Below are 19,483 nucleotides of genomic sequence, written 5' to 3' on the forward strand. Positions count from 1 at the left end.
TCTTTATTAACCCCTTTGGAATAGTTAAAGCCTATCTATAGGACAACTCGACTTCCTTTTCCGGCAGTAAACATCACAAAGATGGCTTAGTTGCGCAACACCCTCCGGGTAAATCCAAATAATATCATAGATATAATTTCAAAAGACAGACTCTCAATCTTTATATTTGTATCTAAAATTTTTCAAATTTTCAAAACATTATTCAAATTTTAATTTCAATAAATTTTTTAATTATAAAATTCTATAAATTCTAAATTTTATATAATAATCTTGAAGTCTAAATCAATATTGGATATACTTAATTGCAGTTACATTTGAAAATTATTCGATGGAAACATAAAAAATTTGAAGTTTAAAAAAAGATAAAAAAAATATTTAAATATCTGATAAACTTGAATAAATTTTATTCGAAATTAAAATAAAAAATAATCATTTGAAATTTATTTTCGTTATTTCTAATACTATTATTTGAAAATATTTTGAAAATATAGATAATATTGATTCATTTGTAATAATAGAAATTTTAAATAATAATTCATTATTTTAAATTTAGCGAACAAATTATTTTATGTAAACAGAAAATATAAATATAAATGGGATACAATAATTCTTTAATTATTTATATTAACATTTAAAATTAAATTATTTGAAATGTTAAAACTTATTAACTTATATATATATAACATTTTGATTATATCTTAAAACTATTTTTTTTTATAATTTGATAGAATTTGATGATTTCAAGAATTACAATTTAAATTATAGGAATTTTTTTTTAAAAATCATAGATGGATTTAAATTGTAATCTAATATTGATTTAAGTTTGTTATCTTTTCGCAAAGAAAGAATGGAAAGAATATAATAGAACTAAAATATAAAATTATGTAAAATTATATATATAATAACATCTTGAGGCATTGTAAACCAAGCTTGATTTCAATAAATAAAAATTTAATTGACAATTAATATTAGAATTATTCTTTTTAGAATGAATTGGTGTAGAATATTTCTGTTTTTTATTGCTACTATAAATGACATAATTTATAAATCGTGTAATCATTAACTTATTAGACGTATAATCAACAAACAATACGCTTTTTCATCATATTATTTGTTATACATAATTTTAATCTTAGATATTTAATTAAGATTAAAATTGTAATTAAATTAAAGTTATACCACAATATTTAAAAATGTCTTAATATTTTTATACTCAAGAAACTAAAGTTTATTTTTTAAAATAATATTTTAAATTATCTGAATAATTATCTAATTATTTTAAGTAATATTACAAATAATTATAAAATATATTGTTTTAAATAATAATTTCACTTCAAATAGCTCAAATCAGTTATCGAAATTAAAAAGTGTTTTTTCAGACAATTTATACTGTTCAAACAATTTAGTTCAATCTAACATACGCAAAATTTTGAACTTATTTTCATTTTTTATGATAGAAATAACTTTTTTTTTTAATTTAATTTTTCTATATGTAAAATTCAAAAAATGCAGAATATTAATTAAAAAATTAAATTTTTTAGTATTAAATTCAATGAATGCACAAAATTTATCTTTATTTTTTTTATACCCTTCTTAAGTCTAACATTCTAATATTTTCATATATTATATTTTTGTATTCAAAGAAATACAGAAATTTCTTTAAACAATCAAGTTCTTCATTATTAATACTATTTATTTCAATTTAACATGTAAAAAATTTCCAATTTCTTTTCTCTTTTTTTCAAACTTAATTTACAACTATGAATCGAAAACTTTGAGGGAAATTTCACAAACGTAATTTTTAGTGATTGTATTTTTAGCATTTCTAGTATTTTTAGTATTTTCCAAGATAAATATAAAAGTGCTTCGAAGCGAGATGCGGTGAAATTTCTTTTTTTCCTCGCGAACGAAGCAACGATCGAGGAACCTGAATAACAAATAGAGCGGCATAAAATGCGCTTAATACGATCAGTATACCTCGGGATAACATCTATTCCCCTTCTCTCAATATTATCGAGGGTTGCTCGCCAATAGGAGAATATATGTGTATACAACCCTTTTGCCGTTCACCTTTACACTCTTACCTTTTGCGCTCTAACAATATTCCTTCCTAGTTTTCGCTTAATCGAATTTATATTTAAATTTATATGTATAAAGGATGTCTCATTTTAATCCTTCTATGTGATTGTATCGATCCTAAATTATTTATATATATTCGAAAATATATTTCAATTAAAATTTCTGTTATGTTTCGAAAGAGATCGGTTAGATTTCATTATGTGCAAAGTGAAGAAGATCTCTATAAACAAGATATCATTCAATATCGATATCAGCATCAATAGAAAATGTAAATATGTTAGTGATTTCTATGAAAACAATAGAAATTGCAGAAAATTAAAAAATAAATTTTTTTGATTATACTTGATCTAAATTTATATAGAAGATTATTGTTCTTTGATAATATCTAATAATTGTGCATTCTAGTATGATTATATTTGATTCATTGCTACTTTTTCAACTTATCCTTACGAATATTTGCATTTCTAAATTTCTATCTAGTATTTCTTCAGATTCAAATCTTAATTGTCTGAGTATTTGCATCATTTTCTAAATTAATAAAGTTATCGCTGTGATTAACAGTTAAGTGAAGAAAATCTGAATTTGCTTTAATCTTCAAATAACTCTTCCATTCATCGTCTAATTTAACTTAATTTAACTTTATTATCAACTTAACTTAAATAAATGAAATTTCTGCACAAAAACATTTATATTGTTAGATTCCTCTTTGAATACAAAGATCTATAGTCTATATATGCGAGATTTATCACCAGCACAAAATGAAATGAAACAAACAAAAAAAGTCATACACAATAAAGAAAAGATTAGCAAGTAGAAGAAATCAGAGTCAAAACAATTTAACTTTAAATTTACTTTACTCAGATATTACATATATACAATGAAATCTTGATTATCCAAATCTCATGGAGGTTTCATATTATTCTAAAAAATGCTTTGAACTTTGCGTAGAGTTTCGATTATTTGATTCACCGTGATTTTACATTATCCGATGTTGTGAATTAAAATATCATGTATATAATGATACTTTAACTGCTAAGCTTTATCTTATATTGAACAAAAAAAGATTAATATATTTTTTTTACAACATCTAAGGAATGCAGTAGCAAAGAAAAGAATATATATTAAGTTAAGCAGAAAATAATTTTTTTTAAAAGTTTAATAAGCTTTCATTTAAATAATTAATTAAATTTAAATACATATATTTAAATATATGAATATTATATTGTCAATAATATTTCTACATTTAATATCAATAATAAATTTGTTTAATGTCCAATGTTTCGAGTAACGACGATTTATACACTGTATAAAATATGTTTGTATGTGATGTATTTTATTTTGATCTTATAGATAAACCTAATACAATAGTGTTGCAAGATATATATAGATATATATTAATGTAAAATGAATATGACTATAAGTTGACTAGATATGACGTTTAAAAGGAATAATTTATATCGGACCTATTTTATTGATTATTTTATCGGAATTATTAAAACAATAAACTGATACATGTTAATTTTTAATATTGTAAGATATATAAATGTTTCAAACTTTAAAGCAATCAATTTAAAACACATTAATATAAAGTTACTAAGTAATTTACTAAGTAAAAAAGTAAATTATCTTTCTAGAATTATTTTCTAATTATTATATAAATTATGCATCTCATATATTTAAATATTTGTATATTTATAATAAATTGTTAAATGTTACTCATTAGTGTCATTTATCATAAGTAATCGAAAATAAAAAATAATTTCGTGTTAAATAATAATAATTCAAAATATATTTCAAGTATAATTCAAAATATGTAAAACTTATATATTGAGTTTGTATTTTTGTCACAATCTAAAATGCAATTTTGAGAGAATATTTTATTTTCTTTGTAAATTTGAAAAAAAAATTTTTTTCTTCATTTTTTTTTGCATATCATATATTATAGAAATATATAAAATTTTTTCATTTTTTTATTTCATTCATACAAAAATTATAAAACCATACACAAATTTATAATTATTCAAAACATTGTATTTTTATACAATAAACAATTATATTTAGCAAAAATTGTTCGTCATTGAATATTTCTAAACAAACATTTATAAAATGAAAATAATTATTTTACATTATAATATTTCGTTTTACTTTATTATTTATTTCTTAAATTTTAACTATTAAACATGAATAAGAAAAAGAATTGTTATAATAATTTGATAATTCCAAACTTTTGTCCAAAATAAAATATTAAATATTATTTTGCAAAAAAAAATTAACAATTTTAATGAATATATTTTTTTCAAACATCAATAAAATAAATAAACTGTACTATTTCACAGAAGTTGGAAATGCAAAACGCATTAAACTAGTTTCCTCGGGAGGGGATGATAAATATTTTATGATCGCATGTTCCCGTTATTTTCCACCGCGACATTGGTAGAGATCGCCAGGATATCGTGCAAACCACCGCGTCATTTGCACGTGCACATCGATTTTTTTCTTCCATCCTTCTGACTACCTCGACGAGTCTTTCGATACTTCTCGTTTCGCAACCGAACGAACGGAGGTTTAATCTTTGCCGAGACAGAGAAGATATCGAACGTTCTACTGGAAAACGAACGATTCTTCCTCATTCCTTCCAATCGGAATCTCTCGCATCTCGTTTTCCTTTTTCGATATCCTGGTTCCTTTGATCGAGTCCTCACGACTGTACGATCCATCCTGTAAAAAACGTTGGATGGAATATTATTTCGATGGAACCGCGATAATTTTGCGAATTAACAAGTTTATTAAGAGGGAATATATCTGTTTATAATATGAAATATTTTTAATTCAAGTTTGAATAAATTAAAAGTGTTTTATAATTTGGCAGCGATTGATTTTGTTTGTTATACATTTTTTTCCTTTTTTTCCGTAACTAATTCATATCGATTTTTTCTTCAATCCTTCTATCTCGACAAAATTCTATCTTTCGAATATACAAATCGATGTATGGCGACAAAGATCGAAGATCTTTTAAGAAAACTTTCTCTTATTTCTTATGAGTATAATTAAATAATTATATCTGTTGAAGCTATTTTATTCTTCAGAATTCTTTTAGTTTTCATGGTTTTGTTCTTTAGAGTTCCTTTAATTTTCATGATTCTTCGACATAATTGATATAATGACGTATTTTCTTCATTTTTCCCAACATTAATATTTTTTCTCAGCAATTTACTTCGCTCCATTGTTTCATATACATTATATAATATTATCTAATTATTCAACAGTGCACAAGATGATTTACTTGGTTTATACTTTCTTCTCAACTTATTAATTATAATTAGACTACGGAATTTTGCGAATATATTTTTTTATATTATACATATTTTTGTTATTATATGAATAATATAAGTATAATAAAATAAATATATTTTACATACTTTATAAATGATATATATAATGCGATCATTTGATAAGTTAATTCTAAAAATCAAAACAGATGCAAGAATTGATGAATCCAAAAATATGGATTGAGGTTTATTATCTTATAAGCATTACAAATTTGTGTTAGCGATGAAGTGAAACAGAGTATCATTTTAATACTTTATTTCCATCTTGTTTTATCTAATACAAATTTACATTGCTTATAATTTAATAAATAAATCTTAATATTTTTATATATTATCTTTCATATTTCTTTTAAATCAAAAATTTTCTAGGAATATATTAATACTTTGTATATACATATAATTCAAATTTCAATAATTCAAATTTATATACTATTTGGATTATTAAGTTCGACAGTCGCCGATTGTATTGCATATTATTTATTATCAGATATATTAACAGCAACTGTAGAATATATGAAAAAAATTAAAATATTTTCTAAAATAATCAATTTTCGATTTAAGTGCTTTTCTATGAAAAGGATTGATGCATAAAAAATGCACAATTCATTTAAAAAGATGGAGAAAACATTGAAAAAATAAAATTAAAATATTTTCTAAAATAATCAATTTTCGATTTAAGTGCTTTTTTATGAAAAGGATTGAAAATGCACAATTCATTTAAAAAGATGGAGAAAACATTGAAACGTTTCTATTTTCAAATTATATTCATACACCATATATTGATCATCATTGATACTATATAATTTTGATTTCTAATGAAATCTTCTAATTAATTTAAAAACTATGATTGGATTCTTTTCCGTGAAACCTTGTGTTCAAGGGCAAATTATGGCAAATAAATTTAAAATTATTCACAAATGCAAAAATTGTATATATTATACATTAATGCTATATATATATAGTGGAACGAAAAAATCAAAATTATATGAAACTTTAATCTACAAGATTTAGTATCCAAAAAATAGTATAGTAGTTTTTTAACTATTGCAATAATTTTAAAGTTTTAATTTTTCGATTTTCATTTTCAAGATATATTTTTTTCTTTAATTTTATATTAAATTTATTATATTTTAAAATAAATATATAAAATAATGTTCTTCATAAATGAGCAAATTATTGCTTAAAATGATATTAACTTTCAGTTTAAATTCCATCTTATATCGTTTCTTCTATAACGAAATTTCGACTGGATTCATACTTTCATCGACAAGTGTCCCATGACAAAACGGACGTCGACGTGCTCGTAAACGCGTAGAATGCGTCGTGAATGTATCCGGTTAAAAATAAACTATACTTCCTTGGACGTGGGCCTCAATAAACAGCTTTTTGGTCGAACTGACTAAAAGGAAGTGGAAAATTTATTTCGCTTCCCTTATTTCTCCCGCTCCTGGATCACCAACAATTTTTCTTTTTCCATTTCTATTATTTCCGGTGAATATGTTATCTTTTCTATCCTGTTAACGAATTTATTATTTTGCGTCTGTGGATTTGTTATATTTATGATTATTATTTGAATTATTGATAATTATTTTATATTAATAATTTTGAGAAGTTTGAGATATAAATCATTACATCTTCATTATATTGTAAAAATATAAGTCACTTTTATACTATTTTAAAATATTAAATATTTTAATGTAAATAAAAATTATGAGCTATTATTCAAAAATTTCACTTATATTTGTTATCTCGATTATTTATATTTTTGTTTATTATTGTTTAAATTGTATTTTATATATAATTTTACATTAACGAGTTGTTATTTTTCATTATTGAAAAATGACTTAAATCCTTTTCAATATTAATTTTTTATAAAAATTTTGGATTTGTATGTTAATTTTGTTTCAATAAAATAATTATAGAAATGTACGAATCAATGAATACCATAATGATTATTTATCATAATCGAAAGTATTTAAAGTAAGTAAAAAAAATATAAAGAAAATCTAGATAATCTCTATTTGAGAATAAAGTTGAAATATCCTATTATAAGTTCGATAAATGTAAACATTAAAGAGAGTTATGCCATTTTAGAAATAATTATATTCATAGTTCTGTTTAATAATAAAAAAAAATTATTAATAAAAATGAAATTTTAAAAAGAGTTGAAGTTAAAATAATTAAAAATAAAAAGACTATACATTTTTGTAAATGTAAACATTCTTAATTCTTTTTAAAAAAAAATTTACCACATTATACAAAGTAAATTGAAGTTTCTTTATATATATAAATAAATTGGAAAATTTTGTCAATCGTTATTATTATTTTAAATTTTTGTTTGTACATGCTTAATGATATATAATAACATAAAATGAATTTTTTAACAACATTTCATTAAAATAGATAAGAAATTAATAATATAATTTAAAAAAAGAAATAATAATATATATTTTAATGCGAACATTTTATTTATATACAATTATATACAATTTAAAAATTGATTTAAAATAATATAAAAGTAGTGAAAGTGTCGAGAAAATTGATATTTTGAACAACTGAATTTTTTTATGTTGACAAAAATCCTAAATATAATTTATATGTAATAAAGAAATATTATATACTCTAAAGTTTTAAATAAATTTCCTAGTCTTCTGATATTAATAATCGTAATTGAACACAATATTAATAATTTAAATAATTGTAATCTGCAACAAATTGAATAAACATAAGATTACATAATATTAGAAATAAAGAAAATCTAGAAAAAATTTCGCAAGAAAAATCATTAATTAAAGATAATTCCTAAATTGTAACAAAAATTTAATAAATTTCATTCCTGACTGCATTGAAAGTGCACATAGTTATCTAACAAAATATTAATGAAGAAAATTAATCATTATATATATATACATAAAATTACATGTACAATATTTATAAAAAAAATGTTTGTATATTATTTCTTCTGCACGATTTTTATTAATATTTCATTCACAGTGATAATTTGTTTAAATTTTTTGAATATTAATAAAAGTTTTATTATGTTTTTTTTTTATTAAAGAAGAAAATACAAATGAATATAAGATATCCATTTTATTTTTTTATAGTATAGCCGCAGAATAATAATAAATAGAAAAATTAAATTATGTAATTGTTATTTTATTACTAATTAATTATTTTACTGTTACTTTTTTTAAAAGCAAAATGAGACTAATACAAATTTGGATATAATAAGATAATATTATTTTTGCAATAAAAATATTTTCAAAATTTTGTAAGCTATTGATAAAAAGATTTTATTGATGCAACATAATAAATAACATCAAAGATATTAAAATTAGACAAATAATTATTTGTAATATCCGCGTGCGTAAATTAATTAACGCTTTTTGGTGTTATTCATAATGAATCATAATTGGTGTCTAATTTATTTTTGAAATTTTCGGAAAATTTTACATAGTTATTAATCAAATATATTATATTTATATCAATTTATCAGTTTATTTTTTTATATAAAATTATAATTAAAAACAAGAAAACTTCAAATCTTTATTATAAATATATTAAATTATAAATATATTAAAATTATGTTATTATATCTTATCTTTTCTGTTTCTTTAAAAATTAAAATAAACTTTATATTAATAAATACACATAGAATCTTTTTATTATAGTCAAAATATAAAATCTGTGAAATAAAATAAAAATAATTATCGACGATAATTGTTATGAAAGAATTTTTTAGAGAATTAGTCTGTTGTGATATTTGAAATATAATTTTTTTTTGTCAAATTCTTGATGTTTCATATTTTTATTTTACATCATATTCGTATTCTTTTCTCTGTTCTCTAAAATAAAAAAATATTAAACTATATGCTTGCGAATGAATTTTAATCATTTAATAACAAGCATAAGTTTCATAAGAAAAATCGTGCAAATTTTATGTGATATTCACTGAATTACAAATTTTAAATAATATTCACTGTGTATAATTTGAATGCATTCCAAGATAGATTAAAATTCATAGATATCATTTTATATGATAATATGTATTTATAACTCATGCTAAATAAAAATTATTATTTTGTCGAAACAGATATTTTGATTATAGATATGCAAAATTCATAGAGAAAGAAATAAAAATATTAGTTAAGTACTAAATAACACAACAATCATTTAGTTTAATAATAACACTATATTTTATATTTAAGATAATTATAATTTATGTTATAATATTTTTTCAAATAGTCTTTGCACCGATATCCATTCTTCTCACATTGAAATGAATAAATCTTTTTTGAATAAGCGGGAAACGGAAATCGATCGATCACCACCGAATAATTTAATTCTAATGTGTGTGTTTTCAATGTTACAATAAAAGAAATATATTTACATTTACAAAAATGTATAGTCTATATATCGTGTTTAAAAGAAAGAAGATCAATTTTCTATTTCAATAAAAAAAAAAAAAAAAAAAAAAACTTGATTCAACGCAGTTTATGGCTGACAAATAAAACCAAATCAATCGATTTCTCTGTATTCGTCGTTGAGCGGCACAGGCTTTGCTGTGTTTCAAAAGTTTCCTCGGCGTGGTGTTGCAATTAAGAAGCATGACAGCATTTTTCCGGAAATGTCTGATCCCGGATTAAGGTCGGCATGTACCGGGACGTGGCTGGGTCAAAACATAATCGTGAGACACACGCACAACACCGTGGAAATATTATTCTGTCGTTTCTCGTTTCAATTTTTTCCTCTTCACCTCGACAAATGAAAATGTACGCTTGTTCGCGTTATATGTATGTGGACGCACTCTCACTTCTTTTTTTCCTTTTTTGTCTTCTTGTTCTGCTTTGCGAAAAATTGTATTCCGCCTTGATTTCCGTAATTGTGATATTCCTAGGAAGCTTGAGCATCGTGTGAAATTTTTTTTTTCTGCTTTGAAAGATTTATCGTCCATTTTCACATATTTGATGCGATATCAGAATCACAATTAATATTATAAATGGGAAAAGTTGATTGGAATTTTTGTTGGAGTAAAATTTTGATTGAATATAGTAATTCTTAATGGAAAATTATTCGTAAAAAAGAATAAGTTAACGAAATACTATTGTTTTACAACGTGCGATGAAGAATGAAACGAGAAGATAGAAATTACATGATTATTTTCTAATAATATTTTTTAACTAATAATGAAAAAACTCGTTTAATGTTTAAAAAATAATATTTGTAAAATTAAGTTTTGATGTGTTGGAAATCTTAATGCTTAAAGTATATAAAGTTTTAATCTTTTTTTTTAAATATATTTTTTATTTTTATTTTTATTATATTATTAATTACATTTTTTGTTCTTATGTTATAAATTTATTAATATTTTAAAATGAATATATAATATATAATATTTGTAAAATGTTATAATTTTTTTTAATTTATTTCAAATTTCTCTAGAATTATTTTATTTATAGTATAAAATAATAAAACAAATAGTAAAAAATAACTTTTTAATTATCTCTAAAAAAATTTAATAAATTTTCTCACATTTAATTAGTCGTATTAAATGAAGCATCAAAAATTTTGAGTCTATCATATTGTAACTATCAAATCAATAAAATTTTTTGAATCAATGATCATTGATGAATCATACCAATAGTTTTCAATTTTTTTTATAAATGCGCATTGCTAAAATCAAAATTCATCAAATTATCTTATATGTAGAAATTTAAAATATAACAATTTGTATCGATTAATTAAAAAATTAATTCGTCACTTTTCAAAAGAACTTTATGGAAACATTTTATTTAGATTATTTAATTAATTATTATTACTCATAATTAAAAAAACTACGTTAATATATACGTTAATATAAATTTTTAAACAAAAAAAAATGTTTATATAACACTAATTACAGAAATACCACTCAATTGTTTTTCCTATATTATCAAGTAAAAATTATTAGATTAAACGATTTTTCATTTTTTTCCAATGAAAAAGATGTATATAATACTAGAATTATCAAATAATGGTTATCACATTTTGTTTTTACGATTATTAGAAATATAAAAATATTTTTGGTAAAATTAATATTGTATTTTGTTAAGAGAAAAATAAAAATATATGTAATAATATTTATTTATTTATTTTCATAGTATTATTTTAATTACAATCATTTATACTTAAAATATTTAGATATTATATTATACTATTTATTGCTTATTATAGACTTTGTATTACAAATCAATAGTTAATTAGCGTTAACAAGCAATAAGTAAAATTATTCATTTGTTCACTTTCAAGAAATAAACAGTTTAATAGCTTGAAAAGGAAAATGAAAAAAACGGAATCCGCGGTACGTTTCTAAATTCGGTTGTAGATCAAGAAATACCGTAGAAGGAAATTGTGGAATGAAACAACTAGTAAAATTGATAGGAAATTCACGCATTGGTACATGCAGTAGTTGATGAACTGTTTATATATATTTGTAATATCTGCGTTTTATAAATTAATATAAAATTATTTAAGAATTATTATTGATTTTTTTGGAAATTATATTATCCAAAATAAAAATTATTTTATAAAATATATTGAAATATATTAAAATATAATATATATAATTTTGTAAAAATTATTGTTGAATTTTAAAAGTGTATAATGTCTTTTTTTGAATTTTACTTTAAAACAAACGAAAAAAGCTTAATAAAAACTATTAATTTTAGAGTTACGAAATATTTTTATCACTAATTATAAAATGTTACTCTTATAGCATATATTCGATGTCCATTCATTTCATGATAGACTATTTCTATACGTTTCGTCATGCATGCATTGAAATCTCTAACGTTATCCAGTATTAATATACGTATGTATATGGTTTTAATATATATGTATATATATAGAATTTTTTTGAAAAATCCATTTTACATCTCAAAATAAACACAAAAGCAAATACACTAAAATGTTAATTGTAAACAATTTAAATTTAAATTACAATTTAAATTACAATTTAAATTTAGATGAAATGAAACAGAATGACAGTATGATGTAACGAAGAGAGATTTATTTTATTCTATTTTTATCTCGCTTTATCTAAGATAAACTTTAATTGTTCATAATTTAATAAATAAATTTATAGCAAAATTTTTAAATACCAATTTCTATACTTAGTTTTAATCTCTAGAATTGATTTTCTAAAGAAAATTCTCTCTGATGAATATATTTACTATTTACTATATATCATATTTAATTGAATTTATATTGAATTGCCATTTTGAGAAAATAATATAATACCATTTTTTCTTTTAGTATATATAGTTGACGAATTTATTTTTTGAGTTATTTACAAAATATTTTTGATACTATGTTATTCTATCTATATATATATACATGCGACGATATGTATGTTAATATCTGTTAATCATTACTATATAATATATTAATCACTATTTATAAATTATTTATATAAATAATTTATTGATTGATAATCAATATATAATGAAGGATTTGAATTAGGAATGAACAATTTATCAACAATTTATTTCCATATAAATTTGAACGGGATATTTTTAAGTTTTTTTTTTTTGTAATATACTTGCTATGTATGTAATATATAGAAAAACTATTAAATGTAAAATTGATATGGCTATCATTAGGTTATTATATTAATTTAGGTTATTAATTTCGGTTTTATGTTTTATTTTTCTATTCCGCAGATTCAAAGGAAACTATCACAAATAGGCAAAATTCAATGATATAATTCCAATATTTAATTATAATTATTGCAATTTTATATAATTATTGTAAATAATTTGAAAATAGCTAATCTTCGACGTAGAAAAAAGTGAAAATGATGCTCTTTATAGTTTATTACAAGAGCATTATTAAAAATTATTTATATCGATAAGGAGGAATTTAATCGACAGACATTAACTGCGTATAATGAATGCATTTACGATTGACAAAGATTGTATAAAAAAATAACTATCAGGAGAAATATTTAAAAAATATAATTCGAAATTCTATAATTATTGTAGGATGATATTCTTAATGTTACTATGAAATTTTTGCAAATCTATTCAATAATAATCGCTAATCCTGAAATACGAAACTCATCGTGTTTTTTAAACGCCTAAACTCTACACTCTACATTCAATGTGACATTCATAACGTTTCCCTCCTTGGTATTCACCCTTGAAAAGTTCTTCACTTATCTAGATCGGAAAGACGAGAGCACGCGAGGTGAAGGACTTTCTTTAAGCATAGGAAGTACAACCGAGCAGAAAATTCTTATAAAGAAACGAAGGTGAAGGAGAATGATGGAAGTAAATGTGAGAGGAAAGTTGCCAAAGAAAATGATTTTTTATCATAAAAGACCGATTAATTCTGCAAAATTTTTTAATATTTTTTTATGTAAAATAATAAAATAATAATAGAATTTTTATTAATAATAGATATGATATTAATCTTTCTCGTAATTTTCAAGCATAATATCCAAGTATTTATAATATTGTAATATTATAATATCAAGCTATATCCTGATGTAAAAGTCGAATATCAAAATTATTCAAATCGATATTGAATTGAATATTTAGCAATCAAAAAGAATTGAAAAAAATTAAATCTCAAAATCATATGTATTATATTTATTGATATCAAACATGAGAGAAATGAATACAGAAAAATATGAGATGTACCAAAAGTCAATAGATATGATTTCTATTTTTTTTTTTTTTTTTTTTGTGAAAATTTTCGTTTCGGCTTCGTTAATGAATTATTAGTAATAAAAACTGGTTAATTATAAATCGTATAGATATATCGCAAAGAGATAAAATTGGATATTTGTCATTAAATGGACTTGAATAAAAAGTCAAAATGATCGTGTTGAATTCGATGCACTGTTTACTTATTATTATAAAATGAAGTTATATTTATCAAAAGATATTTCATAAAAAATATAGTAAAAATTATTGTTTAAAAAATTAAAAGTATTAAATTTATTTGTAAATTAATTGTTTCTTAGTAATTTAAAATATATTTTATGCACATAGTAAATATATAATTTTTATTTAGTAGCAGGCAAAAGTAAATTTCTGAAATTCTATTTGATGAATGTTCTTTAAGCTTTTTAGAGATATAAATAAATTACAACAAATCGAGTATCACAATGAAAAAAAATATTTTAGATTTTTAATTATAATAATAAATAAATTAATAATTAAAATTTAAAAATTGATTGTTTTCAATTTGATAGTATTATAATATATCATACTAACGAATAAGCCAAGAGTTTTATTTTATATAAATAATTCAAATATTTCAATTCAAATATTATAATATTTTATATAAATAATTCAAATAATTGATATCTTAAATAAGAAAATTAATAATATATATTTAAATATAATTACCTATCTAAATAGTTATAATTATAGAAAGTAATAAGAAAGTAAATCATATAGTAATTTTACTATATAACTACTAAATATTTAATATATGTTCTTTTTTAATTTTTTAACTAATATATTTCTAGTATAGATACTAGTATATTTTAGAATCAATATATTTTTCTCTATTTATCGAGTATTGTTATTAGTAATAAAATTTGAAATCGTTTCGAATGAATATTGTATTACATATAATACAAATTCACTTCAAATTTAATTTTTCAAAATATAAAAATTTTTGATATTATTGAAAATTTTGAAAATCTTAATCAATTCGAAATTTTAGAGAATCATATTATCCTATTTCATTATTCATTCATATTATCTACTTTTCATTCTTGTTTTCGAATCGAAGTTAGATAACCAATTTGTCAATCTTTAAAAACAAGTAATAAGTAATGCAAGTAAAACAAAATAATAATGCTCAAGAGTTTCGAAACTAAAACTTTTCAACATTTTTAAGATTTTAAAAAATTTTTAGACCTTGAAATAAGTTTAAATCTAATCTAAATTTCCTCTCATTTTACAGATATATAATAATGTAAAATTATATAATAAATAACATTCTAAATTCTATTCTTAAATTAATTCTAACTATTAAAAAATACAATAAAAATTTCAACAAAAATACAAATAGAAATATAAATCTAAACATATATATAATTTTGTTTCTTAAAATTCAGTTATCCGATTTTATAAATTAATCGGATTAAGCTTAAAACAACAGCCCCGTTTAAATCTTCGATCCGCTTAGTAACCTTAGAACCTCGAAACAATACGTTCAAATTCACCCTCCGAGAGAGGGCAAATCGCGTTAATTAGATCGTTCAATTCGAGAAGAATCAAGGGTACCCTTCCCCAATTCGAGATATCGAACAGAACGTGGAAGCCATTTTCATGCAGTTTTGTTGACCCGTTCGTTTCTGTTGCAGCAACTGAAAGATGAGCTGGGTGAAGTGGTGGCTGAAATGGAGGCGATGGAGGGCGGTGGTCTCGCTGCCGATGAGACCAAGCCATCGAATAAGGCTAAGCAGACGTCGATCGGCCGTAAGAAGTTCAACATGGACCCTAAGAAGGGCATCGAGTACCTGATCGAGCACAATCTGCTAGCGCCGACGCCCGAGGACGTCGCCCAGTTCCTTTACAAGGGCGAAGGTCTTAACAAAACAGCGATCGGCGATTATCTTGGCGAAAGGCACGACTTCAATGAGAGGGTGTTGAGGGCATTCGTCGAATTGCATGATTTCACCGATTTGATCCTCGTGCAAGCCCTTCGACAGTTCCTTTGGTCGTTTCGATTGCCCGGCGAGGCGCAAAAGATCGATAGGATGATGGAGTGCTTCGCGCAGAGGTACTGCCAGTTGAATCCGAATATATTTACGAATACGGACACCTGTTACGTGCTCAGTTTCGCTATCATCATGTTGAACACGTCCTTGCACAATCCGAGCGTCAAGGATAAACCTAGCGTGGAACAGTTCATATCCATGAACCGTGGAATTAACAATGGCGGCGACTTGCCTCGAGAACTTCTTGTGGTGAGTTTTTTTACTTGTTCTTGCTTGATGTATACATATATAATCGAAAAAAATCTTCATTATATTACCACTCCATTATGTTATATTATTTTAAGAAAATTTATCTAAAGAAAAATTCTGAAAACATTTTTAATGAAAGTTTGTACATATGTAAAGAGATTATATATGGAGTTTTTTATCGAAATCTTTTTAAAAGAAAAAAATAAAAAATCTAAAATTTTTTTTTTTTTTTAATACAATTTTACTCGGAATTTTTTTTATAATATAATATAATAGAATAGAATAATAGACATTTTTTATTTGAAAAATTTTATTTTATATAACGTAATAGTTATATTTAAAAAAATTAAAAAAATCATTGAAACTTTGAGCACTTTCATCTTCTTGAAGTGATAAAAAAATTATTTCATATATACACTTATTTTTGTTATAAATAAAAAATTTTTATTTTTTTATCTTTTATTTGTAATTAAACTTTGTAAATGTGATCTGATAGAACTAATAAATTATATATAGAGTATCTTTTTAAAAAAATGCTAAAACTTTAAACTTTAAAGACTTCACCTTACTTCATTTAACTTTACACACAAAGATGATTTCAAATTCTCAAAAAAATTTTTTCTTGTAAAAAAATTATCCATATTTATAATATAATTTAATAATATGAAAGAAGAAATTAATTTAAATGAATTAAGAAAATAATTTATAAACAAATAAAATTTAATTCGTTTATATTATTAAGTGAATTAAAAGATATGAAATTCATAAATAAATGAAGAAAAATTATATCAATAAAATTATATCAAAGTTTCTATTTAATGGAAATTTCAATAGAAAAAGAATAAAGAAAAAAAAATTGAATAAAAAAAAATTTTTTGATCGAAAGGATTAATTCATTGTATCAATAAAAAAGTATGGTTTATTATTTGCAATTTATCAACATAAATATGCACGTGATAATTATATTAAATAAAACCTTCGTATCTGTGATATAATATTTTATGTATAAATTCTTGATAAATTTGCTCATATTTAGTTTTTTTTTAAGTTGTATTTATTAATGTGGGAGAAATGATATCTATGAAATCAGTAGAAAATTTAGCCTTCACGAAATTTAGCCATCTGAGACGTAATAAATTTTTAGAGCTTTATATCAAGATCAAGATAATTCAGTTAATTTTTATTCATTTTACTTCAAATTTTAAGTAATAGTTTCTAATACTCATTTTTTTCAAAAACAAAGATACCGAATTTTTAATTATATAGCATAAAAATTAATTATTATTAATATATTAATAAATCGTTATTAATATTAAATATAAATTTATAAAATTTATGGAAAAGAATTGATTATAAACAAAATAAACAAAAATTGATATAAAAAAAAATGTTAGTTGCTTATTTATTAAATTATAAGCAATTGAATTTTGCACTACATGAAACAAGGACATGAAAATAGAATGAAATTATTCTATCTCTCTTATATATTATTGTTCGCATTCTGTTTCTGCTTTGTTTATTTAATTTAATTTTTTTATAATACAATAAATAAACCTTTATCGATATTTTCGTTTATCAACTTTTGACCTATAAAATTGACCTTTCAAAGATATTATTCGAATATATTCTTTCTATAAAACTTCTCTAGAGATACTACTTCTTTATTTATGAGTAAATCTATCACTAATAAACTCGATTTTGATGAAGTAATTTTCTTTGGAATCGATTTCTTTTTGCTATTTCTCAAACAAATAGTCACTTTCTTATATAAATAATATATTAAAAAGAAAAATAATCAATTTGTTTCACAAAACGAGAAAATAAAATATTAAAATGTTAAAAAAATTTAATGAATCTTTTAAATTTTTAATACTTTCAATAATAATATTTGAATAAATATTTTTCATAATGAACTAATTTTTTGATCACTTTTTTTTCATACTATTCCTTTCTCCTTTATATAAATTTTTATACTAATAGCAATTTTTTTTATTTGAAAAATATTAGAGAATCATTTTACTTGAAAAATCATATATTATATTAATAATGAATAGATATTATAATACGTAGATTCTCCTATCTCGCTTCGAATCCATTCCTGTAGCAATTAGATTCAAAATAATTGATATATAGAGATTTAAAATAATTCCAAATGATTTTGCTAGTTTTGAGATATGTCTTATGGCTAATGACCCATGATGACACAAATCTCATCATATAGAAATATCTCATATATAATCTCATCATATAAAATGTACATACCATTATAGTTATTCGTATAATCAGCAGAAGGTGATTTCTTATGAAAAAATAAATCGAAAAGGAAGAATAAAATTTTTTTATTTGAGACTTCATTTTCGATTAACCAAGTTTGAAAATTTGTCAAATGCAAGTGAAAATAACTAAAAAATAAATACAATAAAATTTTATCGCTTAAACTTTTTTAAAACAATTAAAAATAGAACATATAGAATGAAAAATAACATATTATTAATAATTCATTTGTATTTGTTAATTTGATTTGTATTTCAAAATTTTCCAACTTAATTTAATAAAATATACGAAAACGAAACTTTAAATAAAAAAATTTTATCTTTTTTTTTTTAATTTATTTATTTTTATATATTTATAGGATTATCTATTTTTTTTTTTTTTTTTACCGTATTATACCGTATTATACCATATTATCTTTTTTATTAAAGTTTTACTAGTATCAAAAAATGTTATATCAAATAAATATAAAATAAATAAATAAAAAAAAAATGTAATCTTATATATCAAAAATCTTACTAGTTTCATTGAAATTATATAACGGATCCAAAAAGATTGAAAGACATTAATCCAAACATATTGTCATATAATTTTTTTTTTAAATATGATTGGAAATTATCTTAATACGGATAATGGATTGAAAAATGCAACATTAATATTTTAGAATAATAATTTTAGAGAAATCGAATATAAATTCTTTGAAAATAATAAATTAGTACTTCGTTAAGAGAAACAGCGAAAAATTTGAAATAAGTTAAAATATATATTTAATAATAATTTAATAAAAAACAAATATTTCTTAAACAAATTATAATATACTATTTATAATTATAAA

The 19,483-nt window shown here is 21.6% G+C and overlaps 1 protein-coding gene across 5 annotated transcripts in view; it reads left to right on the forward strand.

The window, feature by feature from the left end:
• Positions 1 to 19,483, forward strand: part of step (cytohesin steppke) — a 150,051-nt gene that overhangs the window by 114,076 nt on the left and 16,492 nt on the right. For all 5 annotated transcript variants that reach the window (XM_086915806.1, XM_086915808.1, XM_086915809.1 and 2 more), the window contains one exon: positions 15,772 to 16,377. In XM_086915806.1, coding sequence (XP_086771932.1) covers positions 15,772 to 16,377 — 606 coding nt within the window. The remainder of the gene's footprint in view (positions 1 to 15,771; positions 16,378 to 19,483) is intronic.

The sequence above is a fragment of the Apis florea genome, unplaced genomic scaffold, assembly GCF_048593485.1.
Source record: "Apis florea isolate Af1SG1 unplaced genomic scaffold, ASM4859348v1 contig_3794_pilon, whole genome shotgun sequence".
NCBI classification, from domain to species: domain Eukaryota; kingdom Metazoa; phylum Arthropoda; class Insecta; order Hymenoptera; family Apidae; genus Apis; species Apis florea.